Source organism: Penicillium malachiteum (genome assembly GCF_028827825.1).
Source record: "Penicillium malachiteum strain IBT 17515 chromosome Unknown utg000004l:1.0-4883003.0:1.0-4884900.0, whole genome shotgun sequence".
Classification (NCBI taxonomy): Eukaryota; Fungi; Ascomycota; class Eurotiomycetes; order Eurotiales; family Aspergillaceae; genus Penicillium; species Penicillium malachiteum.
Window position 1 is genome coordinate 430420 of NW_026643097.1, and position 26285 is coordinate 456704.

At 48.6% G+C, this 26285-nt stretch overlaps 12 protein-coding genes across 12 annotated transcripts; 5 read left to right on the forward strand and 7 right to left on the reverse strand.

Annotated features, from left to right (window-relative positions):
- Positions 1-324: 324 nt before the first annotated feature.
- mak5 (ATP-dependent RNA helicase MAK5) lies at positions 325-2749 on the reverse strand (the record flags this gene model as incomplete). The annotated part of the gene is made up of 3 exons (XM_057091743.1): positions 325-1185; positions 1243-2385; positions 2501-2749. The coding sequence occupies 3 exons, from the start codon at positions 2747-2749 to the stop codon at positions 325-327; spliced, it is 2253 nt and encodes a 750-aa protein (XP_056942917.1).
- A 287-nt stretch (positions 2750-3036) lies between these two features.
- Positions 3037-4344, forward strand: N7483_008317 (tRNA methyltransferase TRM7; the record flags this gene model as incomplete). The annotated part of the gene is made up of 1 exon (XM_057091744.1): positions 3037-4344. One exon carries the CDS (start codon positions 3037-3039, stop codon positions 4342-4344), a length of 1308 nt encoding a protein of 435 aa, XP_056942918.1.
- Positions 4345-4721: 377 nt separating this feature from the next.
- Positions 4722-7868, reverse strand: N7483_008318 (sulfite reductase subunit alpha; the record flags this gene model as incomplete). The annotated part of the gene is made up of 1 exon (XM_057091745.1): positions 4722-7868. The coding sequence occupies one exon, from the start codon at positions 7866-7868 to the stop codon at positions 4722-4724; it is 3147 nt and encodes a 1048-aa protein (XP_056942919.1).
- A 654-nt stretch (positions 7869-8522) lies between these two features.
- N7483_008319 (major facilitator superfamily domain-containing protein) lies at positions 8523-10230 on the reverse strand (the record flags this gene model as incomplete). Its single annotated transcript, XM_057091746.1, has 5 exons — positions 8523-8608; positions 8680-8850; positions 8912-9754; positions 9836-10081; positions 10140-10230. 5 exons carry the CDS (start codon positions 10228-10230, stop codon positions 8523-8525), a joined length of 1437 nt encoding a protein of 478 aa, XP_056942920.1.
- Positions 10231-11088: 858 nt separating this feature from the next.
- On the forward strand, positions 11089-12594 carry N7483_008320 (acyl-CoA dehydrogenase family protein; the record flags this gene model as incomplete). The annotated part of the gene is made up of 4 exons (XM_057091747.1): positions 11089-11421; positions 11496-11746; positions 11795-12402; positions 12461-12594. 4 exons carry the CDS (start codon positions 11089-11091, stop codon positions 12592-12594), a joined length of 1326 nt encoding a protein of 441 aa, XP_056942921.1.
- Positions 12595-13493: 899 nt separating this feature from the next.
- Positions 13494-14283, forward strand: N7483_008321 (uncharacterized protein; the record flags this gene model as incomplete). Its single annotated transcript, XM_057091748.1, has 2 exons — positions 13494-13532; positions 13624-14283. The coding sequence occupies 2 exons, from the start codon at positions 13494-13496 to the stop codon at positions 14281-14283; spliced, it is 699 nt and encodes a 232-aa protein (XP_056942922.1).
- Positions 14284-15145: 862 nt separating this feature from the next.
- On the reverse strand, positions 15146-15646 carry N7483_008322 (uncharacterized protein; the record flags this gene model as incomplete). The annotated part of the gene is made up of 1 exon (XM_057091749.1): positions 15146-15646. One exon carries the CDS (start codon positions 15644-15646, stop codon positions 15146-15148), a length of 501 nt encoding a protein of 166 aa, XP_056942923.1.
- A 2868-nt stretch (positions 15647-18514) lies between these two features.
- Positions 18515-18736, reverse strand: N7483_008323 (uncharacterized protein; the record flags this gene model as incomplete). The annotated part of the gene is made up of 1 exon (XM_057091750.1): positions 18515-18736. One exon carries the CDS (start codon positions 18734-18736, stop codon positions 18515-18517), a length of 222 nt encoding a protein of 73 aa, XP_056942924.1.
- A 676-nt stretch (positions 18737-19412) lies between these two features.
- N7483_008324 (uncharacterized protein) lies at positions 19413-19751 on the forward strand (the record flags this gene model as incomplete). Its single annotated transcript, XM_057091751.1, has 1 exon — positions 19413-19751. The coding sequence occupies one exon, from the start codon at positions 19413-19415 to the stop codon at positions 19749-19751; it is 339 nt and encodes a 112-aa protein (XP_056942925.1).
- Positions 19752-21445: 1694 nt separating this feature from the next.
- On the reverse strand, positions 21446-22452 carry pre9 (proteasome core particle subunit alpha 3; the record flags this gene model as incomplete). Its single annotated transcript, XM_057091752.1, has 4 exons — positions 21446-21585; positions 21675-22093; positions 22180-22364; positions 22429-22452. The coding sequence occupies 4 exons, from the start codon at positions 22450-22452 to the stop codon at positions 21446-21448; spliced, it is 768 nt and encodes a 255-aa protein (XP_056942926.1).
- Positions 22453-22728: 276 nt separating this feature from the next.
- Positions 22729-24508, forward strand: N7483_008326 (uncharacterized protein; the record flags this gene model as incomplete). The annotated part of the gene is made up of 2 exons (XM_057091753.1): positions 22729-22859; positions 22888-24508. 2 exons carry the CDS (start codon positions 22729-22731, stop codon positions 24506-24508), a joined length of 1752 nt encoding a protein of 583 aa, XP_056942927.1.
- Positions 24509-24980: 472 nt separating this feature from the next.
- N7483_008327 (uncharacterized protein) lies at positions 24981-25766 on the reverse strand (the record flags this gene model as incomplete). Its single annotated transcript, XM_057091754.1, has 1 exon — positions 24981-25766. One exon carries the CDS (start codon positions 25764-25766, stop codon positions 24981-24983), a length of 786 nt encoding a protein of 261 aa, XP_056942928.1.
- Positions 25767-26285: the final 519 nt, after the last annotated feature.

Genomic DNA, 26285 nt, shown 5'->3' on the forward strand with positions numbered 1-26285 from the left:
CCTGGGGGACTTTTACCTATTCCCGCTAGTCATAATTTACGGGTCCTTTCTTTTCTAATCTCCTGGGTTTTTTTCTGGAATTTTTTTCAGATGGACCCAACAGTGGGTCTTCAAGTCCCGATTTTCGGCTATCGGATTGATCCCGAGATCTCGGTATGCCGATATGATCTACATATGGTCATGTTTATACACTTGCTATGGAATAGATTTTGCAGGTTTGTATGAAGTAAATGGTATTCGAGTAAGCTTTTATTTGAACTGTACAGATGAACATAAATATGGTATAAGGTAATGGTCAAACTTGATCAACGAAGATCAAAGAATTTAGAAGTTCAATGGGTCAAGGTGACCCAGGAAGGCATTGTTACCCTCACCACGCAAGAGGGCTTCGATATCAACACGACCAGCTGTGAGATAACGCTCACTCACACCAATGTTGATACGCTGCGAAAGCTGGTTCTTCAACTCAGCTCGCAGACCCTGAAGTTCACCCTTAGTGATAGTGCTAGCCTGCTTCTCCTTCTGTTGTCGTCCACCACCACGACCACGACCCTTGCCCTTTGACTCATCGAATTCCTCGCTATCATACTCAACACCGAGATCCTCCGCCGCAGCACGCATCCAGTTATCTTCAGCGGAGACCTTCTCCTTGGCAATGTTGGAATCGGTGATACGCTTCGCCAAAGTAATACGAGGGCGGAGACGAGACACAACACGGCGGTCAATGTCAAGGGACTCCAAGGGCAGCTTCTTGGCGCTAACATTGGGGTCCCTAGCGTGAACCTTCGCGGCCAAACGAGCGACACTAACAACCTCATCCGGAGCACAGATGATAACACTCTTACCGATTGCACCAGCACGAGCAGTACGACCGGATCGATGCACATAAGCATCAGCAGTGCGGGGTGCATGGTAGTGAACAACACAGTCGATGCCCTTGATATCGAGACCACGGGCTGCGACATCTGTAGCCACCAGAATGGAGCTAGGGTCGGCAGTTGGTGAAGAGAAGCGCTCCACAGAGCGAAGTCGAGCCTTTTGTGCCATGCCGGAATGCAGGGCAAGGGCAGGAAGCTGCAATGTCTGAAGAAGTTGAGTAATGCGGCGAACGGCGGAGATAGAGTTGGTGAAGACCAATGTCCGGTGTTTGGGGTGGTAGAGCAGAAGCGAATAGAGATAGAGATCCTGTTTTCATCGTTAGCGCTGCTGGGAATAGCCTTGAGTGATATTGTTGATTCTCACCTTTTCCATTGCAGGACATTCCACAATACCCTCCTTCAATCCTTGAGCCATCTGTTGCACAGGGTTCACATCGACGAACTTAGGCTTTTCTTCACGGAATTTGAGCTTCTTCAAAAGATACTCCATCGACTCTTTCTTGTCCATTATGTCTCCTCCAGTCCAGCGGCTCTTACCAGCAAGCTTCTGTTGTAGGTCACGGTGGAAAGTAGCTGAAAAGACAAGGGTCTGGCGGGACACGGAAGCATCCTCTGTCTCTTCTTCCTCCTCATCTGGGAAGTCGTTTTGAACCTGTCGATCTAAAGCGCCAAGAATCTCTTCCGCCTCCTTGAAATGACCTTCGCTAAGCAATCTATCTGCCTCATCAACAACCAGGAATTGAATGCTTTGCATCTTGCGGATCAACCCTGTTCCGGTGCTGAGAATCTCCCAAACACGACCGGGTGTACCGATGACAATATCAGCATTAGCGAGCTGTCTCTGTTGCTTTTGAATAGAGAGACCACCTGTGAGAAGAGCGATTCGTACATTTGTATCCGGCGAGTTTGTAGCCAGATCCCCAATGTGCTTGGCTAATTGATGGGCCAACTCTCGTGTAGGTGAAAGAATAAGGGCCATTGGGGATGAAGGTGCCTTCTCAGCTGATTTGCCCTGCTTCTCGCGCTTTTCTAGGTAATGCTCGAGGATAGGAATACCAAAGGCGAGCGTTTTTCCTGAACCAGTTGAGGCTTTTCCAACAACATCATGACCATCCATGATGGATGGGATACAGGCCTTCTGGATCTTACTAGGGGAAGAAAACTTCAGCTTAGACAGGCCAGTGAGAATCTCGGGAGACAAGCCAAGATCGTCCCAAGCTGATACATCAACACCATCATCATTGCCATCATCTTCGAGCGCAGCAAAGGAAAGATTAGCCTTGAGGTTTGAGTTTTGTGAGGATTTGTTGTCCTTTGGCTTGGCTTCTGTTGTCTTGGGTTCCTTCTTTTCTTTATTGTCTTTCTTCTTGGGCTCTTTGGTCTCCTTCTTCTTCTTGGCCTTTTTATCTTCTTTGGGTTCTGGAGTCTCATCGATTGTAGTAGTTGGCTTTTCGGTTGTTTTTTTCGCCTGACTCTCCATCGCTAAAACCAGACCATTCATCAAATTCTGTTTCTTCGGCGGTTGGTGTTCTCAAGATAGACTTCTTTGGTTTGCCTGATTTCGCCTATTGCCAGTTTTCCATTAGCTCAGGCGTGCTTCATACGATGCAATAATCTCATACCTTGAATTGAATCTCTCCCGAACCTTCTGTACGAATAATTTCGACATCATCAATTTCCTCCAAACCAAAGAATCCCTCCGCATCAGTCATGCGATCAGGCATGGCAACCTCCTTCCAGTTCAGATCATCCATACTGACCAGGCCGTCCCAGGAATCATCTTGTGATGCTATCGCGGCCTTGGCGCCCTTCTTGCGTTTTTTGGCCTCGATAGCCTGGGGCTTCGAGTCACGGCCTCGTTTTTGACCCATTATGACAGTAAGTCACACTCAAAAAGTAACAAACTGGAGGGTGTTCAATGTCAATAATAGAAGATTGAAGTGAAGATTGCGCAGAGAAAAAAAAGCGGCAGAAAGTCTCCGCCTTTCGAAATCTTATCGGAAGCTTGACATGCGGGTGCTCTAGGCGGTAAAGAGTATATGGGCAGAATTTATTTTTGACTCTTGAGTACCCACGGTGGGGTATATTGGAATTTCTGGACAAAAGGAAACTTCCCCTCAATTTTCTAGGTCTACTAAGCACATATCCCTCTCACAAAATGGGAAAGTCATCTAAGGATAAGCGCGATGCTTACTATCGTCTCGCCAAAGAACAAAATTGGCGTGCGCGATCCGCCTTCAAATTGATTCAGATCGACGAACAATTCGACCTTTTCGAACACGAGAACCCCGAAAAAGTGACAAGAGTCGTTGACCTTTGTGCCGCACCAGGAAGTTGGAGCCAGGTTCTAAGTCGAGTCTTGATCAAGGGTGAAAGTTTTGGACGCAGAGCATGGCTTGAGAAGAAGCAGAAAGAGCAACAGGCTCTGCAAAAGGGCTCGAACCAGGATTCCAGTGACGACAAGGACCTCGAAGATCTCTATGAAATTGGAGAATGTGACCCCAGCGCCGAATTGAAGCCTCGCAAGAATGTCAAGATTGTCTCTATCGATTTGCAACCAATGGCACCTCTGGAGGGAATTACCACTCTCAAAGCCGATATCACCCACCCCTCTACGATTCCTCTGCTCCTTCGCGCCTTGGACCCGGAAGCCTACGAATCATCTTCAGACTCTCCCTCCACAACCCCTGCGCCTATAAGACAACCGCACCCTGTCGATCTAGTTATCTCAGATGGTGCACCCGATGTCACCGGACTCCACGACTTGGATATCTACATTCAATCCCAATTGCTATATGCTGCTTTGAACCTTGCCATGGGTGTCCTTCGCCCAGGCGGCAAGTTCGTAGCGAAGATCTTCCGCGCTCGTGATGTCGACCTACTTTATTCGCAACTGCGCACCGTTTTCGAGAGAGTTAGCGTCGCGAAGCCCCGTAGTAGTCGTGCTAGCAGTCTGGAGGCATTCATTGTGTGTGAGGGATTTATCCCGCCTACCGGTGATGACAGTATCGCTGGAATGGCCGCATTGAAGAATCCTCTTTTCGGCGGTGCTGCAAACCCGAAGCCTGTCTCCGAGGATGGAAATCTCGCCGTTGAAGTACCCGATGACGATGAGAACGATGCGCCTCAACCGATTTTGACTAATTCTGCTGAGGTCAATGCTGCTTCAAACCACTTTACACATATCAGCTACCTGCATCCATCCACATCCCCATTGGATCCTCCTTCTACCCAGAAGCCGCCCTCTAAATTTGCCGAGGAAAACCGATGGATCCCATCCTTCGTCGCTTGTGGTGATCTTTCTGCTTGGGATTCAGATGCTTCCTACACTCTGCCACCAGACTATGTGCATTTGGATCCTGTTCAACCACCTACCGCTCCTCCGTACCGTAAGGCGTTGGAAATGAAGCAGAGATTGGGTGGTATGCACGGAAAGACTAAATATGCGCAACCGAAGAAGGAGTAAATTTCTCTCTGGACTGGAAATAAAAACTATGGATTTAACGGATAGATGATCATTTATGATGTATAGCTAGAAAAGATGGCGTTTGCATAGACCTGATAAGGCTGTTTGAGGAGGCAGATACCCGTACAATCAGTCTTAGGACTGTTATTAACTCAATCAAACGATCAAAAACATTTGGAAACTTCAAATTCTTAATGAGTTCAAAATTTAATTAAAAGAAAAGAGAATTGTATGTCATAATACTATAGATGCATTTTGATGTCTATGAACTTGCGCTAGGCCAAATCAAGATCTAAATAGGTGGGGAATAGACAACATGATGGGTAAAAAAAAGAAAATGCCAATCGTCAAATCATGTCAAGCTATGAGCTCAACTTCTAGTACACCTCCAAAACGTAACGCTCCTCATCCTTCAACTTTTCAATCTCCTTGCGAGTATCAACCTTCTTGCCGCTGGCCTTGGCCTCAGCAGCGATAGCCTCCTCAAGGACAGCAGTCACATCGGGCACGGGCCAAGTGGGACCACACAGGTAGAAAGCACCATCTTCCTGAATGTAGGCCTTGCGGATCTCAGCCAAGCTCTCGCGCATGCGGTCTTGGATGTAAATCTTCTGAGGCTGGTCACGAGAGAAGGCGGCACCAAGAAGGGTGATAACTCCTGCCTCCTGGTAGGCCTCCCACTCCTCTCCGTAACAGTACTCCTCGCGCTGGTGACGAGAACCCATGTACAGGAGAACGGAACCAATCTCCTTGCCCTGAGCCTTCTCGAGAGCGCGGTGCTGCACGAAAGCACGGAATGGCGCGAGACCGGTACCTAGACCAGCCATAATGAGGGGCTGGGTGGACTTCGGGGGCAGCTTCATCACACTGGACTTCACACTGACGGTGATGGAAGAGCCCACTTGCAGACGGCTCAGGTAGCGGGTAGCGAGACCGAAGCGGTCCTTGCCGTTGGGGCCAACCCAGTTGACTGCGACGATCATCAGGGCGACGCTGTCGGGAGTAACCTTCTGGCACGAGGCAATGGAGTACTCGCGACGCTTCAGAGGACCAACAATGCGGACAATCTCGTGGAAGTCGGGGTGAGCAGAGGGGTACTCGAGCAGGATGTCAGCGAAGGTGACAGTGTCGACCTCGGAGCGACGCTTGAACTCAGTGGCGCCGTCGGGGCCACCAAGAGTGCGAAGATCGGTCTTCTCCTTCTCATCGGTGGCGAACTCAGCGAGTGCTTCATAGAAGCGCTTGGGAGGACGACCGAAGATGTCAACGTTCTGGATCAACGCCTGGTAAACAGTGCGGTTCTCATAAACGTTGGGATCCTCGCGGCTGGGAACCTCCACAATGGCGTCAGGGTCAAGGCCGTAGAAGGCGATGAACTCGGTGACATCGGCAGGGTCGTTCTCAGCGTGGACACCGAGGGCCTCACCAATGTCATAAGTGAGACCAGTGTTGCCCAGGTCGAACTCGATGTGGAAGATGTTACGGTCGTAGGTAACGGGAGTAAGACGGCGGTTCTCCTTGACGTGGACAGTGAAGGTCTTGGTCGCCAGGTCGGGTCGGAGAGCATTTCGGGTACCGAATGCTTCCTTGAATGCCAGACCGGTGGCAGCAGTCTCCCAGCCCTTGAGCAGAGTGGGGACCTCGGCTTCCTGCTTGTCGAATGCAACAAAGCTGTTGGCAGAGATATCCTTGGCAAGCTCAGCAACCTCGCTGACTCCCTCAGGCTCCTTCCAGGCCTCGGGGATCCCAATCTGCCGAAGAACCTTCTCGAGATCCTTGCTGACATTCTCCAGAGCTTCAGCGTTGCCCGCAATGGAGGCCAGCTTCTTCAGGGCCAGACCCTCCTGGGAAGGCAGGGCAACGCGGAGGAAAGCAGCCTGGAGGATGGTCTCGGCAAGAGAAGCATCCTCGTTGGCAGAGGGATCGAGAACAAACAGGGAGATTCCACGGTGAGCGATAGCTTGTCTGAAAGTAGCAGGCAGCTTCTTCTCAAGGTCCTCGTCCTTAACACCAGGGGCGTTAACAATGATCTTAGCGTTGTCCTTAACGGAGGCAACAACATCAACATCATTGAGCAGCGCAATGCTTCCGACATAGGAAACATCAGCAGCAGTAACGGCATAGGGAGCATCGACGATCTTGGCACTCTTGCGAATGTCAACACGGATAGCACCACCCTGGACGAGGTTGTCATGAGCCTTGCTGGTGGTGACATTGCTGGCAGAATCAGCAGCAAGAGCCTGGCTCAGGATGCTAGTAGCGTTCTCAGACACTGAGCTGTCGACGTCCCAGAAAGTGTATTCTTGGACAGTAGTTGAGTCGAGCAGCTGGAGAGGGCTACCCTCGTTGACAGTGTTATCGGCGGGGAGAATGGGCTTATCGAAGATGCGCTGGAAAGCAGCAGCGGTGGTGATTTGGTCCCAACGCTGAGAGCGGGGGTACTTGATCTCCACACAAGAAGGAGCATGCTCGCGACCAGTGGCGAAGGTCAACGCCGCCAGCACATCCTCGTAGAGGGCAGAGTGGACACCCTCCTCCTGAACAGCCTGCTCGTCAACAACCTGACCAAGGACACCGACGGTCTTGGTGGATTGAGGCAGCACACGCAGGAACTCTTCTTCGATAAAAGGACGGTAAACACGAACGTTCACAACACCAATTCGAACACCAGACTTGGCCAAAGAGCGAGCAACCTGGCCAGCAAGGGCAGCCTCGACAGTGCCAAAGACAACGAGAACGGAGACGGGCTCTGAGTGACCGTGGTACTCGAACGCACCGTAGTCGGTGCCAAGCTCGCCATTGAGGGTCTTGAGGAGATCCAGAACCTTACCCTGGGCATCGAGGTGGCGGTTGCGAGATTCATCCAGAGTCTTGCGGATTGTTTCATAGGTACGGGCAAGACCCTCCTTGTCAAGGACATCAATGACACGGGTGGTCTCGCGGCCGACACGAACACCATCATAGATGTGGATGGAGGGAAGGACGGAAGCCAGCAGAGTTGTGAACAGAGCCATGTGCTGAGACTCGTGAGCAGAGCCGCTGGAAACTAGACCCAGGCCAAGGTCCTCAGCCAGAGAAAGAGCAGAGGCATAGTCAGAGACGAGTCCCTCATCTCCAGCGTAATCGACAGCCGCAACGTGTGCCGCCACCGGGCTTGCCACCGAGTAGAGCAGAGAGAGCTGCTCAAGGGCAGAGCGCATGTAGGGCAAAGTGGCAGAAGAAGCCACGATACCCTGAGGCACATGGCGCTTCTTCAGGTCAAAGTCCTGAGAGAAAAGGTATCCCAGAGCCATGTTACCAGCACCCTGGCGAGTCTCCAGGGTCTTAACAACGGGAGATTCTCCATTTGACTTGGTCTCTTGAGCGTCAGACCATTGGCGAAGAGCAGAATCGAGTTCGAAGGTCTCTGGAGAGTAGGAGAAGATCTTGTCACTCAACAAGTAAGCAACTTGTTGGATCAATGCCTGAGCAGTGACATATGTCGGTCCCGAAAGGGCAGAAAGAGTAGGGTTTGAAGCACCCATGGTGAATTTGACTCTTGTCTAGATACCGGGACACACAAGACCGATATCACAGAATGATGACAAGAAAGAAATCACCCCAAATAACAAAAATGCGGAGTGAAAGGAGGGGAGTTCTCGACCGAAAGCCCGCTTGTATAGAAAACCCCCAGGGCAGCCTTCCTATCTGGGTATAGCGTGAATCACGCAATCACGCAATTTGCTTATCGATAAGAAACTCGACGTTTTCGATGGCAAAACTTGGCAGAAAAATTCCGCTTTAGGATGCTGACTCATCTTGCTGACAAAAGTTGATCACCTCATTGAGTGCCTGAGGCAGTAAAATCAATCGTTAATGGTAGCATTCAAGTGCTGCCACAAGTGATACTCTATAAACTAGTAATTTATTAGCATAGTCGTATCATTCATATAGTAATAATTCATTCAAATATGCTTTCATTTCCCTCAATTGACAATTTATACGCTCAAGTTATGAATACAAACCAATTTTAAACTTTTCATGCCATGCATATGCAGCCGAGTACTATAGATCATAAATGCCGAAGTGGCAAACCCCGGAAAATCTCTCACGCTCCTCAACTTTAATATTATTCAATTTCTTCTTTCCATGGTTTGGGATCGGAGGATTTTGGTTCAGAGAATCTCCACTAGAAATTCTCATACTGTTGTCTCACCGTTGGTTGGTTGAAGTCCTGCTGTGAAGAAGCGACCACATGCCAGGCCAACAGCAAGGCTAATGCAAGCTACATCGTAGTATTTGGTTAATTTTCGTCACAACTGCAGGAGGGAATATGGCCAGAGTATTGAAACTTACCCAGAATAATACTCATATTGTCAAACCCAATCTTCTCGGACAGGAGCCCTGAAAGAGGGCCTACCATCAGTCCCAGGTTAAATGCGACCTCATTCATGCCAAAGGCCCTCGATCGCCCACCATGTGCACCAAATATGTTATGTTGCTTAGATTCAAGCTCCTCCAAAATAACTGGTTTGCCAATGTCTGTCAGAGTTCGAACATGAAAATTCTGGTTGGGGGAAAGACATACTCATCATATGCAGTATACCTGAGCCCTGGATCAAGGGTAGCGCAGCTCCTATCCCAACTATAGAAGACACAAAAATAGGCTTCCCATACCCTTCAGCACTGGCCCAGAAGAGCCCATTTCCAGGAATACCCATGAGAGCTAGTAAGGGCGCAAGTATAATCCAACCGATCATGGTCGGGTACCGAAGGCCAACGATATCTCGAAGCCAGCCTGAGAGCGGTCCCAGGATTATACCCGGAAGACGAAGGATTAAAAACATCGTTCCGACATCCAACGGTCCCCATTCGAAGATATCTCGGAGGTGAACCGGTAATGTCGCATTGAATCCGGCAGTGATGGCGGAGGTCATCACAACACTCCCGAGACTGACAAGAACACGGACATCTGTAAGCATTATATAGTAAAAGTTGGATGGTGGTAGGACCTCCTGGATTTGGTCATCTTTGGAGTCTGTCTGAATGATTGGCGAGAGAAGTGGAGAGTTCACTGAGTGAATCTCCTCAGTGATACTGGCTCCATGGTGTTCTGGTGGCTCATCTCGGACAAGGGCCTTATCGGATTCCGATTCCAGCTGTGGCTCAATTAAACCTATCCATGCGATAATGTCAAGCGCCAAAAATCCCATGGGCAAGTACCATGTTGGCCAGTATCCAATCAACTCCAGTGTACTTCCCGAAATCACAGGTCCTCCTATTGTTCCTGTCATCACAATAGACATGCTTAATCCCATCATCTTCCCCATATTTCCGGCGCCGGAGCTTTCGACTAGAACGGCCAGACAAATAATCCATACCGCGGCCCCTGTGACTCCTTGAAGAACTCGACCCAGAACGAGTGCCCAGTCTGTGATCAAATGTCAGTACAAGATACCTGGGATACTCAAGATAAGACGTAAAAATGGGGGTCTGTAGTTTGAAAACATACAACTCGGCGTTAATGCAACAAGAGCAGTTCCCCCCAAAGTCACGACAAGAGAGAGAAGAAGGGGAGACCTTCGACTCGGAGTCTTGTCAATGAAATGGGCAAGTATAGGAGCAGATACCACAGTGGAGAATCCATGGATACTCAACAGCTCTGTTGTCAAGCGCTGCGTCTGTGAGGGATGTTTATGCAAGCGATTCTCGAGCATGTACGGCAAAATCGGCACCACGAAGCCATAAAGCAGTACCTCTTGAACAGAAAGTTAGAGTTGCCACGTATTCCCACTCCAGAAAATGAGATAACTCACCAGTGAACAAGGCAAAACAAGCCGTGCTTACTATCAAGGTTTGGGACGAACGCCATTTATAGCCCGCCGGCAGTTTAGCACCGGATGCCATCTTAGTGAGATGAGAAGAAGATGAGAATCCACCGTACACACTCGAGAAGAGGGATATCAGCGACTCTGCGTGAGTCTTGCATGAGTCATCTGCAAAAGGGAAGGAGCTTGGGGAATATCACAGTCTTTATCAAAGTACTCCAATCACCCCTCACCGACCTCCAGGCATGAACCTATCCCGTTTAGGTTTAGATCAATATGCACTGCATCCTCGAGCTGAAACTCACTCACGCAAGGTTGATCTTCAATTGCCCTCACACTTAATCCGAATCTTCAGGATCCCAGATACTAATAGATTAGCCTGAGGCGGCATTTTTTTCTTCGTATTCAGCCTATGACTCATGAGCTCTTTATTGGCTAGTGTGGAGTTATGATCAATCTTATTGCTAAATTATAGGATGGTAGTAGCAGCTGGATTCAATTGTCTATTGGGTAGGTAGTATCCTTTTTGTTAGCCACGAGTATGATTGATTGTTACTCAGGTATTTTCATCCTAGCTGGCTGTGTATTGTAGAGACTCGGATCAACAATCGATATTGGATTGCCCAGGTGACTGCCCAGGTATACATAATTCTCATGTACAGGATGACTCATCTATACATCGCATAATTCTTGACTCCTGATATCTAAGGTGTCAACTCATGTGATGTCACTAGCATACCAGCACCGAGCCTCGGTCGCAACGCCCCGGCCCCGGGAGCCACTGCGGAGAAGCGGAGCTGGCGGTGGTCCACTATATGTACAAAGTAACAACACCTGGCAACACCTGGCATTGAACTTGATATTCTTCACTCCATATTCCAGTTTCAAAGCTACGTGCTATACAATTTGAAGCAAGATATCTTAACAATATTCACCCATGGCGACCAACTCACCAAATCCAGTTCCTTTTTCTGAACCACCCTACCTGCGTGGTTTGCCATCCCCATACATTACCCCTGCACACCGTCGTTTCCAGGAAGCATGCCGCAAGTTCGCGTGGGAAAATTTGATTCAACATGCAATGGAGTGGGAGAAGGAAGGAACCGTGCCGGATCACGTCTTCCATACCTTCTGCAAACACAACATGTTGTTACCAAACATGCCTGCTCCTCTTCCAGCGGACTGGCTGAAGCGCCTGGGCATCAATGATATCCTAGGTGTCAAGGTAGAAGACTGGGACTACATCTATACTGGAATTTATACTGATGAGGTGAGTGAATCGTAGTATATATTATCAAGGGAACCTTGAAAGTGATACCTGGGGAAATTACTAACTGTCAACAGTTGGCACGATCTGGCCTCAGTGGCCCTGGAGGCTCCTTGAATGCTGGTTTTGCCTTTGGAATCCCGCCAATTGTCAAATTTGGCAGCAAAGACCTGCAAGAAAGGTTTCTCCCCGACTTACTCACCGGAAAGAAACGTGCCTGTATTGCGATTACAGAGCCCGAGGCCGGAAGTGACGTTGCGAACATTGTCACCACTGCAGTCAAGACTGATGATGGCCAACACTACATAATAAATGGAACTAAGAAATGGTATGCCTTTTAGATCTACTGATTTATTCGCGTTTTAACAGACATCAGGATCACCAATGCTATCTGGTCTGACTACGCAACCATGGCAGTACGAACAGGCGGTCCAGGACCTACTGGACTATCGGTCCTTGTAGTGCCGCTCAAAAACCATCCAGGAGTCACGATGCGTCGTCTCAAGGTCTCTGGTCAAAAGGCTGGTGGAACTACTTACATCGAACTCGATGATGTCAAAGTCCCGGCCTCTAACTTGATTGGCAAAGAAGGGGAAGGCATGAGAATCATCATGACTAACTTCAATCACGAGCGCTTGGTTATATCCGTTGGTGTTACTCGTCAAGCACGTGTGGCGTTGGCTGCCGCATTTTCATACTGTCTCAAACGCGAAGCCTTTGGTAAGACGCTTATGGATCAGCCGGTTGTCCGACATCGACTTGCCAAGGCAGGTGCTGAGCTTGAGACCATGTGGGCTTGGGTTGAGCAGATTCTATATCAGCTTTGTCATCTGAGTAAGGAAGAAGGAGACAGACAGCTCGGCGGATTGACAGCTTTGGCGAAAGCCAAGTCAGCCATGGTCCTTAACGAGTGTGCTCAAGTCGCTGTTTTGCTCTTCGGTGGAAATGGCTTCACTCAAACTGGCCAGGGTGAGCTTGTTGAAGGTATGTCGCCTGTCATATTTACTTTTTCTTTCATTATACTAAAACATTAACTCATCAGCTATCTACCGCGATGTTCCTGGGGCACGCATTCCCGGTGGTTCAGAGGACGTTCTGCTTGACTTGTCTGTTCGCCAGCTGGTCAAGATCTATCAAGCCCAAGAGAAGAAGCTTGGTCAAAGTTCAATGATTTAAAATATTTCTATCATAGAACCGTGGAGGAACCTTGGAATTGATTATCTGAACTAAATATTGCATTTTATTACTACTCGCATTTGCTAGGCCTTGACTGGTAGTCTTTTTGATAGTAACAACGACTCGGACGCAAGAAGTTTTATAGAGCCAACTTGAGCGAGACGCCCAGTGTGGCGTCCGTACACCAAGACTATTTTTGCGAGAGGTTTTTTTCCAGCCTTGGATGGTTGTCCTGCTACCCAATTCGCAGATTTTTTACAATTCCACTTCTTTAAAGGAGTCCCCTCTCCCCACCAGCACAATAATTGAACGGATACCACCTGCTGCTGCAAGCGAGCAGGGAGCGGTGATCACTCACAGCACTTATGGCGCACCAGATACACCACCCAGCGACGGGAACTTGAAGTGACTCGGTGACCAACTTGAACATTTGAAGTTCTGTGATGGTACCTACTACTAGTACTACTAGTAGTAGTAGCACTGTAGGAACCCAGGGTGCATCATAGTAGGTACTACCTAGTAATAATTCAAGTTCAACCGAGCACTTGAGGTTAATAGATTCTGAGTCACGGTAAGGGCTCAAATATATAGTAATGCACTAGCACACACTTACTACACATGTAAACTCAAGTTAAGCATTAGACAAAATAAAAGTAAAATTCAGATAAAAAAGAAGTCAGATTTTAAAGAGTCATACCAATGAACGAAATTAATGACTAGGTTTTAAGTAGAATGTCGACTACAGATCTTAATTGAAGCTTCATGTCAATTACCCGATCCGGATTAGCTCCTTGGATGACGAAAGAGGAGCCACCCGTGAACCATTCTTAACTCGAATATCGCAAGCTACCTCCTTTTGTACTTCTTCAAGTCAAAATCTCAAACACACACAGATAATCATGGCGAACGTAGCACTCCTTGGCTGCACCGGTATGGTGGTGAGTTCCCAATTTCCCTACCCCTTGAACCACGCAATATCAAAGTTGTACATCCCCCGCTAACCCCCCCATCTTATCTTTCCTGGTGTAGGGCTCCCACATACTCACCAGCCTCATCTCCAATTCCGCCGTTAATCGCATTGATACCATCTCTCGCCGAACACCCCCAGCAGCAGCCGAAGCTCCCGCCAAACTCACAACATTCGTCTCAGATGATAGTACCAAGTGGGCCGCGCAGCTCTCGGAATTGAGCCCAACGCCTGAACTATTCATTTCCGCCTTCGGAACTACCAGGGCTGCAGCAGGCGGCTTCGAGAACCAATACAAGATCGAGCATGGATTAAATGTGGAACTTGCGCGCGCGGCCCGTGAGGCTGGCACCAAGGTCTGCGTGCTTATCTCTAGCAGTGGCGCTAACAAGAGTTCTTCTATCCCGTATACGCGCATGAAGGGCGAGATTGAGGATGATATCAAGGCACTTGGGTTTGAACGGACGGTTATCCTGCGCCCTGGTTTGATTGCTGGAACTCGCGAGGAGAGTCGTCCTGCTGAGGCTGCGATCCGGTTCGTTGCGGGTTGGGCTGGGAAGCTTCACTCTAGCTTGAAGGATGGATGGGCGCAAGAAGCGGATGTTATTGGTCAGGCTGCCGTTAAAGCTGGGTTGAAGGCTTTGGAGGGTGACATTCCTTCTGGAGGTGAGAAGGTGTGGTTGATTGAAGGAAGAAGCATCATTGATATTGCGAAGGAGTAATCGATTTGATCCTTGATATTTTTAGGCATGGTCTGTACATGCATCTACAGTTCCTGTTTTATTTCGGTGCGACCTGTGTGTATTTATGATGTTCTATTCCCCTTTATTCAGTCTTATCCACTGGCAGTTATATCACGAGTTGTTGAAAATCAAAGTGGACATTGAGCACTTACGCATGAACATTCTCACTGGCAACGACAAGCATCCAGTGTATGATACCCCTTTTACCTCGAAGATCGAAGTTTTACTTCGAGATGAATGAAATTCTACCATTGGTCACAATATAGAAAACCTTGGTTGATATTATGGTTTTGAGTCTTGCTTTTACAAACTTGAAGTTGTCCATACTCTCTCTTGATTTATCAATCATGCCTTGAAACACATTGAATAGAGAACTAGACGTCCCTGAGAAATTTGAAGCATGCTATTATAAAACAGTTAGGGCTGAGGTCAATGGAATTTTCCAAGGTTCAAGAGTTCATGGGTTCGAGTTGCGCTTACACGCCGCTCACTGCAACTAGGATCTACTAGAGTGCGGTATTTGAACATGAAAGGGTATTGGATTCTTTTCATGTAATATTGAAAGACTACCTATGGATTCATACATAGGGTAAAAGACTCAGATACAAGATCTTCAGAATAATTAGGTGCGCATTTAAAGCTCGGTTGAAATTTCAAATATGCGGCTTCATAGGAGTCCCAAGATTCCATTCTAACAATGAAGATGAGTAAAGATTTGAACGAGATAACTTGTATACATCGAAAACCCGACATGACCGAAGAGACTTGAGTCACTTACTCGGCTTTATGATTTCCTCAGTCTGAACATCATCAACTCCTAAAAAAGAAAAACCACAAAATCTCAATCCCGATATGAAACATGCGTTCCATCCTCCTTGACATGTATGGACCGACTCTTCTTAGTAACGCCCTTCCCACTAGCTCCCTTCTTCTCGGCATTACGATCAGGTCCTCCCTCAGATGGACCTCTCCAAGCACTGACTTCGGAATTGGCAGGGCTCATATTCAATGGGTTCCCTTCCTTCCCTTCAGCCAGCTTCTCCTTTCCCACAGCCTCGAGTTCGCTCTCAGGTGAAATGTTGTGTGGATCATAAGCTGAAGCATGTTGGGCAACCTCGCTGTCAGTTCCGGACTTTGTGACCTCTGATCGCTCGGGATTCAGCGCCTCGCGCTCTTTGAAGAATGCATCTGTGTTCCCGGTATCTTTCTGAGAATGGGGTGTTGTGCTGAAGGTACTCCGTGTTGCTGCAGATACCGGTGGTGTCCAGAGACCCGTGGAGCATCGGAGATGACGACTTGTCCGCGTGGCCTGTTGGCTGCTGGAGACGAGACTCTTCCACATTCTATATGAGGCAAGAATTAAGATTGTACTATCTTGCCGTTTGTTAGGAATGTGGCTCGTAATTGGGTATGTAGTATGCGGATGAGAAAATTGGTAAAAATTCTAATGGAATTGAAATCTGCGAAATCGTTTAAGCCAGGTATTTCCTCTGGAACTGTCATGATACTACTGTGGTGCCCTGTTCGGCTCAATGAGAATAATCATATTGACGTCACGATATACCGCTAACCGGATCTAGTAATAAGCTGTATAGAAGTAGTGCAGATAGTTGGATCACGAAAATAAGAGCAAGGGAAAAAATGTGACCTGTTGAATTAGCCTGTGCGAATGTTAGTGTATAATTGTTTTTTGTTTCTGTGGTCAAGCAAGTCAGAATGTGGAAGCGAGAATGAAGTACTGCCACGTCAACAAGTGTACACGAAGATCGACGTATGATCTCAATAATGAGATTCCAGGTTGCATAATCAATGTTTTGATTTCTTGTCAGAGAGAGAGAGAGAGAGCATTAAGATTTAGACTATTGTGCCATGAAAAGGACACTATGGATGGGAAATCCAATTTCGCGGGATGTATACCGGGCACTAATGTTAGCATACACATATGTACCATAGCAGGTTTCCTCGGGAGTGGTTATGGGTGCCTAATGAAAATCCGAGCACCAAGAAGAAGATCTAAAGATCAGCAGCGTTAAACCCAGAATGGAAGAAGCACGGAAGGGATACATCCGTGCCAAGCTAGACATGTGCCAAAATGACATGCGGGAGCATCGAGTTTCCTGGGTGGGAAGAGCACCTGGGCAAATGCAGATGCGAGGGGCCGCGTCGAGAAGGATTCTAATCGACCAATTAACTATCACGCCTTAGCTGGGCCCGGCCTGATACTTGACGATTCCCATTATTCGTCCCGGTACATCGAGGGTGGAGAAGGGATTGTTAGCTGCATATGGCCGACATCCCAAGCAGAGTCTATCATTGGACGCCAAGTTCGGCTGCAAGTGAGAAAGCCCTGTCTGTCCGACCAATCTGAATGTACTGACTCGGTCTCGAGGCAAGTTCCCTTTTGCTCTGGAATCCTAAAGCTCACAGATCCGGCCACCATTTGTCACCTGTTAAAAAATATATGCGCGTGGAAGGTGCGGGAGCCTCCGCTCACTTTAAGATCACGGGATCAGAGGAGCCCAGCAGTATGGGAGCGTGTATGCGGGCCCGAGAATCCAATTTCAACGTTGTAGCACGGATAACCGGAGTCAACGGCACACAAAATGAACCAACAACGACACTAATCCAAAGTTGAGGGCTCAGGAAACTGCTCCGGTAACTTCGCTTGTTGGGCAGGAATCACTTTTACGCTTTTTCCTCCTATTTTTGGCTTGAATCCTTGCCAGAGACAGGTCCCGGACCACGCAAAAAAAAACAAAGTCAGAAATGATCAATTCGATAGTAATACGGGGCGAAAGGCAAAAGGGCAAATAGGCAGGGGGGGCTTGAGAAGCTGATTCGAGGATTGCTGAGTGATGCAACAAGTTCCTCACGGAAATTGGATCAGTGCTCGCCCAAGGCAGTGCCTCCTGAGGCTGTTCGCCGCTCGTCAGAGTTTGCCCGGGTGCCAACTCAACATCTGGTCATGGATCACCATCCCAAATCCAGGCAGAGGACGTAATGTGAGCGGCCGAATCCGACGATCCTGCGTCGTATCACTATGTATCCCACCATCGAGTGGACCGGTGCGCTGACTAGTAGAGAGGCAATGCAGCCACTTCCACCTTGATCCGAGAGAAGCAACCCTCCTGCACTGATTTCTTTTTTTAATGACAGGGATGAAAGCCTGGCTCCTCGTGTGGAGCCTCTGAAGGCCTCCAAGAACGTTGCGGTCCTCGACCCACCCAGTCTGTCCGTCAGCCCTCATTGCCAGGAATTAGTGCACCGGGCCAGAAGAATCGTGCCACGTCAGAGTCTCCGAGCTTTGGTGCAGCTGCATGTGGTTCAGCAATATGTGGGAGGTGTCACGGTTCGTTTCTGAGATGGGCGCCGCACGGCATCCAGATCCTATCATTTTCGCCAAAAAAGAACAACTGTATGACGATGAACCATACACATGAGCGGGGCCAGATGCAGGATCCCTCTTCTGCAGCTGTGAAAGATCAGCTGAACAAGTATGGATTCAGCCCCGTCCAAACCCCGAGTGGACAATGCATCAACCGAGATAGAGAGAGAAAACCCAATTCCGTGGCCCGTGTCCCTGGGTACAGGAGGTACCAATAATAGAGCCTCAGTGACGCGACCTTTGCCACCCGGGTAAGGGACTATTGGCTGGCAGACACGGAGCGGAAAGTTGCGGCAGGTGTGGAACGAAGAACAAATCTCAATTCTGATAGTCCTGTACACAGGGCTCTCGGAGACAAGATGTTAGAGAGTGAGCACTAGATCGGGTCGCAACCTTACGCTGAAACCAAGTGCTATGTTCCCAAATTCTGGCCCGACGCAGGAGACGTAATGGCAATGGTTGACCAGGGATAGATGGATAGAGCGAGAGAGGGGGCGCAATGATGCGAATGTGCATGCGCATGCAATCACACAGACGGCAACGCCGAATGGGATTTCGTGTGGCCAGAAAAGGACATTCGGACAGACGGTGGAGTCAAAACTCAAGATAGATTGTATATTAAGCCAATCAATGGTGGCAGCATCGGGCATGCATGGTGTAGAGAACATCATAGCATTATGGTGGAGTCACAGGGGACGTGCAGAGTTCTGTCACATTCGGAAAAGACAATATCTTTTCTTTTGTCTGAAAACAAGGTTATCCCTGAACAGAGTTGTCTGAGAATTGCATCTGGATGACAGCTGGCGGCGACCGAGAGCAACTCAATCATGCAGGCTCGTCTATGTGGGACATAACAACATCGCTGAAGTCTGACTCCATGCGAACGACATGCACCTTGAAGGGCGGGGAAAGGCAATCTTGCGACGGCATAGTTGCAGTAGTCGAGACTGGAAAATGGACAACTGCAGCCATGACCTGAGGGATTTTCCATGCTTCGTACATCATCATGGGGACAAAACTCGCCACGGTCAACAAAAGTGCATGCATGCTTGAAGCAACGGTTCATCCTTGAGGTGGCTCCATCCGAAGAATCTTGGGCATCTTACAGTCTCCACTATCTTGAGGGAACTGCTGACAGCCAACCGGATTCAGATCAACCAGGCTGCGAAGTGAAATTCGATGAATGAGAAACACGGACGATAAGCCGTCCCGTGCCGGTCAGCGTCGATCAGCTAGATGGCCACGGTTTTCCGTTGGAGTGACCACGATTTTTGGGTGACCACGATTTTTGGGTGACCACGGTTTTGGGTGACCATGGTTTTGGGTGGCCACGGTTTTGAGAGGATCTTAGCGGTGACATGTAAATATTGACCGAAACATAAATAAGCCATTGAGATCCCCTTTATGACCGTAGTATTCAAAATCATCCCCCCTCAAGTTTCAAAATCAAAGTGTCAAAGCAATAAGTCAGGCTCATAGTATTCCTCAAGAAAAGCTTCCTTTTTTCTTTCCGAACATTTGTTTCAAAATTCTGGGCACGTTCCTGGAATCTTCGATCAAAAACATCATAAGTTAGCCTATCAAGCCTGTCAAGAAAACTTGGTCAGTCAGGTTGAAACCAATCGCATTCCCGGATTTATTCTGAAACGAGAGCTTGGGACCCGACAGCAAGTGAGTTTGATCGAACATGAGGATCGAACAGCACTAACTTCATTTGGCAGGTATGTGCTTTTACAACCAGAAGCGATTCTCCTGTGGCGACTGGAGCTGGACTAGCTTCGCCCACCGCTGCAATTACGAGTACCGAACAGGCGAAACCTGCGGAATGAGACTCGTCAACATGACCGAGAATGAAGCGAGCAAGTGCCGGCTCTGTGAGAAAATTGAGACCAAGTTTCGGCGGCGTACCGCCGAGCTCGACCGACTTGACAGGTGGAAACGTGAGGGGGCCACTTTGGTTGCCTCCATGGACCGGTCTCAAACTTTGATCAAGGAGCTGGACAAAGAAATTTACATGTTGCAACGGGAACGGGAGGACAAGCGCAACACCCTCCTAAGATAGGCTCGAAAAGCCCGGCGGGATTGACACAATTTCCGCGGTCTTCATTGAACGAGCAACGAGTGTATTGATTGGACCCTTCGATTTCGTTTTTTCGGCCCCTTCTCTTTCTTCTTTTTTGCTGTTTAGGAGTCTTCATTTCATGTCATCGGCTGGTGGCTTTATTTTCTTTGAACGTTTCATGTTTCACCACACAAAGCACGTCGTCTGTGACATCAAGTCTGAATCGAGTTGCTGCAATGTGATGACCTGTATGGTAGTAGAGGGTCTGAAGAAATTGAACAAAATTCCCTCATTGGCTGAGCTGCATCCTTTTTCCGAGGTTCATAGGCTGTCGATATCCAATGAATACCAGATATCAATGGAGCCTAGGTATATTATAAGCGCCGTGGGTTCTTGGCTTGGTGGGTGAGCGGTTCGCTGAGACGGACCCAGTCTCAAGAGAGAAAAAAGGGGGCTTCCGCTGCAGATAGCCGGACAAAACAGCACTCAAGTCTGCAGAAAGTAAATAGAAATCATTCAACTTTCAGAGAATATCCCCAAACCCTGCAATGGGTTCGAGAAGAATGATAGACAGTAGCCCCGCGAACTGTGGAACGGGTCCACGGGTGGACCCCTCATTTGGGTTATCACGTGTCGATGATTACATAATGGGTGTTGTTTCATCCATCTGGGGCCAAGTTGGGGCCCAACATCCATCATCGGTTGGGTTGATACCTAGAATGCCATTGTTCTTCGGGTACATTAGCTGAGGTGTTAGTGTCTATTCCGAGGCTGGTATGTATCAGCTGACTATCATGAATTTAGAAAGTCGTTGAGGTATACTTAATGGATATACCAGATACACACTGCCAGTGGCATGCGGTGCAGTAGTATATAGTTCCGAGTATTTAGTGGGAACTTCAAGTTGAAATTCCTCTGGATCCCCAGGGCCATACTTGTAGGGACTGCCCTGGACCTGTACTAGTACTAGTAGAAGTGTTAGTGCAGTTTTTCGGCACTGACAGGTCATTCTGCCTTCAAGTTCAAGTTGAAGAAACATACCCATATAAATCCTTCAAGGTCCACTGCACACATCATAAACTTCAAGTTGAACTTGAACGTTTCCGAGTCTGTCATGATCTGAGTACGAACCTTCCAAGGTTGGCACACTCCTTCAAGTTGGAGCTCCTGCGATACGATGATCTCCCCTGTAGACGACTCGGACTGTCAACCACTGTGATCCTGCACAACTTGAACTGCATGCCCAGATATGGCAGCTTGAAGTTGAGGGTTGTTGGCTAACGTTCGTTCAAACTAAGCCGGGCCGGAATGGTGAGCCGGGGATTAGGTATATATACTACATAGTAATATGACAGGCTGATGCAATATCGGAGAATTTATCAACAGTGGTCCCATCATTCAATGACCGTGAGGCTTCAGATTTAAAACTATATCCCGCTGACTACGTGTCTTGGTGTGTTTGATCGAACAAACAGCATCATCACATCGGGAATTCCAACCATCATTGGGTATCAAGACCTAGCCGCTCATGCCACGTCACGAACAGCACTTACTGCAGTCATCAGCAGCAGCATCCGTTGGGCCAGAGTGTGGCAGAGACAGGAACTTGAAGTATGTAAGATGAGTAAATGAGAAATAAATAAGTGCCGTTCTTGATTTCCAAGTTATCTGAAAACACAAGTAGAGGTATTAATCTATTTTATGTCACCAGCCTCAGGCTCGTCATTCACCTTAGCCAGCCCTTGATCCCGTAGAAGGGCATCGATCTCGTCTGCGCTCCATAGGTGGTGGTAGATCTTTCCGTCCTCGGTTTTGCCTACTGTTGCGAACTCGACTGAAGAGAAAAAAGGTCGGTTAGCATGCCGATCAAATGAAATTTCCCGATGTTAAAATCCTGCAGAATTATAGAGTGCGGATGCTTACTCTTCTCGCTGCTCAACTTTGTCGAATCCATGGTCTTGCTCAGGACCTTGACAGCCATAGCACAAGCTTCTTGCAATGTCTGGTCCTCCTTGTAGTCTTGCTTGAGCAGACTCTGCGCACTAGCATTGTTGGCTCCAACGCTGGTGGCCTTCCATCCACCGTAATTTCCACTGGGGTTGCTTTGATACAGCTGGAACTGGCGGAGATGATCCCATCCAGCATAGATGAACGATACACCGAATGGACGGAGACCACCGTGCTGGGTATAACCTTGCTTCAGATCGCACAATCGGCGAACGAGCTGTTCACAAGGGATGTCTTCGTTGTAGGTGAGGAGGTAGCGTTGGGCGTTTTGCCGGGCATAGTTGATCAGGATGTTGGCATCGGCGTTCATACCAGCCACAGCGCAGATCATGTTACTAGAAGAGGGCGTCAGCTCAATTCCACACAGACGGTGATGGATGAAATATTGATGAAACGCATAAATATGTGATAGGTTACGTACTCGTTGATTGTGTAGAGCTTCTCAGCAGAGGTATCCTGTTCCAGCAGCTTGCTGGTGACCTTCCTCTCCGCAGCGAGGACAATTCCATCCTTGGCAAGAATACCGAGAGCCGTACCGGCATGAGAGATAGCTTCTAGTGCATATTCAACCTGGTAGAGTCGACCCTCGGGGGAGAAGATGGTGGTCTAACCCATCAGCGTCATAGGTTAGCGGGAGCTGCACTTGAGGTGAAGATCTGATCAAACTTACTCGTGAATCATATCGCCGAGACATGGTGCATGTAAATAAGAACACAGGAAATTAGTCAAGACGACGGGATCGGGAATATTGCGGGTGGAGGGAATGGGGGGATGAAGATAGTTGAAGGTGCAGATGGAGCTCAAGGAAGTCCCAGGCAACTCGCCCTGGCGCGTCCTCTGTCATCCGCCAAGCTCGGACCATCTCACCACACCAAAGCTTTATCGCAGCTAATTCTTGCGCCAACATTAGGCTCTGAGATGATTAATTCTCCAGCCTCGCAACTGAAAAATCAAATCTGAACGGCTCAAAATGCTTAAATCTACATATACTCCTCCGCCTCCTTTGCCCCCAGGGTGGACAGAGCATCGAGCGCCGACTGGTACATCCCCCATCTGTAGTTTTCAAAAGAATATCTCTAACGATTCATTTGCAGGTCACTTGTACTATTACAACACCGCTACAAAACAGTCAACTTACACTAGGCCTCAATCGCAGGCCCCGCAACCAGCGCCAACCGTCCCTGTGCCAACATATGACCCCAGGTCATTACCGGCTTATTCTTCAACGCCATATGCCCCTGCTGGTTATCAACCCCACGGAGCGCAGCACGGCCAGCCCCAAGCAGACAACAGACATGGCCGTGGGGGGGTTTAGAGGTGAGAAAGGCTACCAGGATCGTGGTCGTCGAGAGCCCCAAGACCGTCCAAAGTCGAAGCATGCTATTCCAGACTGCGCTCCGTGGGTACTAGTAAAGACCAAGTTGGGACGGCGGTTCGTGCACAATCCAGATACCAACGAGAGTTTCTGGAAGTTTCCACAGGAGGTTTTGAAGGGTGTTATCGAGTACGATCGACTCGAGCGAGAGAAGAAAGAAATAATTGAGCGCGGCGAAGAACCGGAAACACCTCAGGATGTGACCGTATCCAAAGCGACTTCTGGCCCAACTTCGGACGATAGAGCCCATCCGGAGGCAGGACCAGTGGTACACGAACACGAAGCCGCGGAAGACAGCGATGAATACGAAGAAGTCGAAGTGACGGATAGCGAGGGAGAGGAGGACCAGCCGTCAAAACGTGCGCGAACGGAAAGCGAAGCCCCAGATAACCAGCCTGTTGAGTTTACAGAAGAGGACATGGAATACCAGCTTGCCGCAATGGGCGAGGACTATGGGTTAGATCCTGGTGAATACGGCGAGGTCGAACAAGAGGACTGGGAGACACAAGGTCTTCCGTTGACCGACGCTGATGCGGAGGCGCTCTTCCGGGACTTGCTGGATGACTTCAATATCAGTCCATTTACAACATGGGAGAAGATTATCGAGGAAGGCCGTATCATTGAGGATTCCAGATATACCGCACCTTCCAACATGAAGACTCGACGAGAAATCTTCTCGAACTGGAGCAGGGATCGTGCCAAGGATGTTCAAGAGCGCAAGAAGAACCAGGAAAAGCAAGATCCACGCATCAAGTACTTGGCTTTGCTACAGGAATATGCAACTCCAAAGCTTTATTGGCCCGAATTCAAGCGCAAATACCGCAAAGAACCAGAAATGAAGGACTCCCAGCTTAACGACAAAGATCGAGAGAAGTTCTACCGCGAATATATTTCCAAACTCAAAGCCCCTGAAAGTACTCGGAAATCAGACCTTTCTGCTCTACTCAAATCTGCGCCATTGCATGCTCTCAATCAGTCCTCCAGTGTTGATGCTCTCCCCACTGCAATCATCACTGATATCCGCTACATCGCACTTCCGCCCAAGGTCCGCGATCCATTGATTGAGGCATTCATATCTACACTGCCCCCTGCACCAGAAGAACAATTGACTCCAGAACAGCAAGAGGAACTGGATCGGAAGCGAAGAGAACGCGAGAAACGTGAGAAGGCGCTTGTGGAGCGCGAGAAACGTGTTGAAGAAGATAAACGGAGGCAGCGTGGTGACCTTCTGCGTGGAAAGCATCTTCTTCGAGAAGGAGAAGCCGAAATCGCGGAAGCTATGCGTGTCAACAAAGATGGGCTACGCAGTCACATGGATATCGATTCTATGGATATCGATGAATCACTGGTACCAGGTGACGAGGAACAGAAATAGTGGAAGTCCATAATTCAAAGAAACAGAAAAGCCATTCTATGTACAGCAGTTATCGGACAAACTCCGGAGGTCCCATTACTCCCAAATATTCCATTCTGAGCGTAAGTTTATCCTGGACACGGACTTTGCATACCATCATGATGACAATGATGTTATGTTCTAATTCCTACTGTAGTATATCATAATGCTCATTCAAGTTGTTATCAACATTTCAATGCTGCCTCATGTGCCACTGACATCATATACAACATAGCGTCTAGATGTCTTGACTCTCGAGTGGACTAATCACTCTAACTTGAACAGTCGTTTTTTAAATGCGCACATTCGTAGGTAGCAAGTAGTATACATTTATTTTCAAAGATTTAAGGCTTAAGGCACAAATACTAGCATGTTTCAATTTTTGAGGGTATCACTGTAGATTAAAAGGCCAATTCCCCTTCATGCAGAAAACATTTTTCTCGTTCCACATTGTTCATTTAAATCTCCAATCATCCCAATCTTCGTCTTCATCTTCATCTTCATCTTCCTCGCCACTATCACTTGCTGCTGCCCCTTGCTCTTCTGAGGCCATAGGCCGATCTTGTACTTCATCACGGGCTTGTTTTTGTCGCAGCTCCTCGCGCATATGTTTGAGTCGACGGACACGCTCTTCGAGCTGTTCCATCTCATCAAATTCCTCTTCCATCAATCGTGCCGCATCTTCCCGTTCTCCTTCCAACTCCGCTTCCCGAGTCCGAGCCCTTGTGGCGGTATCTGATTTCTGCTGTGCTGCAAGCTCCTCCGCGGAGACAGGAGCAGCAAATATAGTCGCGGATGTAGTAGCGGCAGCTGGGGCCTCTGGAAGTCGGCTTGGCGCGGCAACTTCTCGTTCGAACGCGGCCCACTCATCTTCGTCGACCGCGGCAGAGGCTTCTTGTAAAGGTAGTGTAGTCTCTTGTGTCGGTTGTAGTTGTTGAGGGGCAGTCGTCGAGTCTGGCTGATCTTCATCGAGGGGTAGATCTGGCCCAGCGACCTGGTCCTCTTCTACCGGCGCCAATGCTTCACTTGCTACCGTGCCGTCAGCACTCAGTGAGCCTTCCACCGCGGCGTCTGAAGCTGCTTGGACTGATTCCAAGCTGGCCGATCGTAATTTCTTTCGCATCGCGGCATCGTTATTGTCAACCTTGCGCTTCTTGGTGACGCGATTTCCGGTGGTGTTGGGAGACGTGCCCTTGCGCGAAGCTAATTCATTTCGGAGAAGGGATCGGACATCCGCCATGGCTCTGAGAAGGAAAAAGTATTGTACTAAGAGGAATTTTCGAGGAGTCGGAGGCGAGGGAAGTAGTATCGTTGTGAAAGAGATTGAGTTGGAAGATCTTGATTTGAGATAGATTTTCAAGGTGGATTTTGCCTTTGTTGCGGAGTGGGGAATATGGAGATTCTAAGCTTCGATATATCCAGGCCCTGGAGTGTGGCTGGTGAGTTAGTCACGTGACCGTCGCGCCCACTTTATCCTCCTCGGATGTGGCCCTCTTCGCATTCCTTGCTTTCCATCACCCCATCAATATTCAACCCCACGCGCGCGCGCATCACCCAGGGTTAGTCGCTGTTGAATCAATACAAGCGACTTTTCCAATTCGCACCCTAGACTTGTTTTCATTATCGAGCGCTATCATCCTTGAGATACCTCACGCGACCCCGCTCAAGAATAGGTGTCGCGACTGACGCGCAAGGGATTACACACTACGTCAAATCGCATCCCAGCGCATTGTTACTTGCCACCTTACTGTTTCAAAGC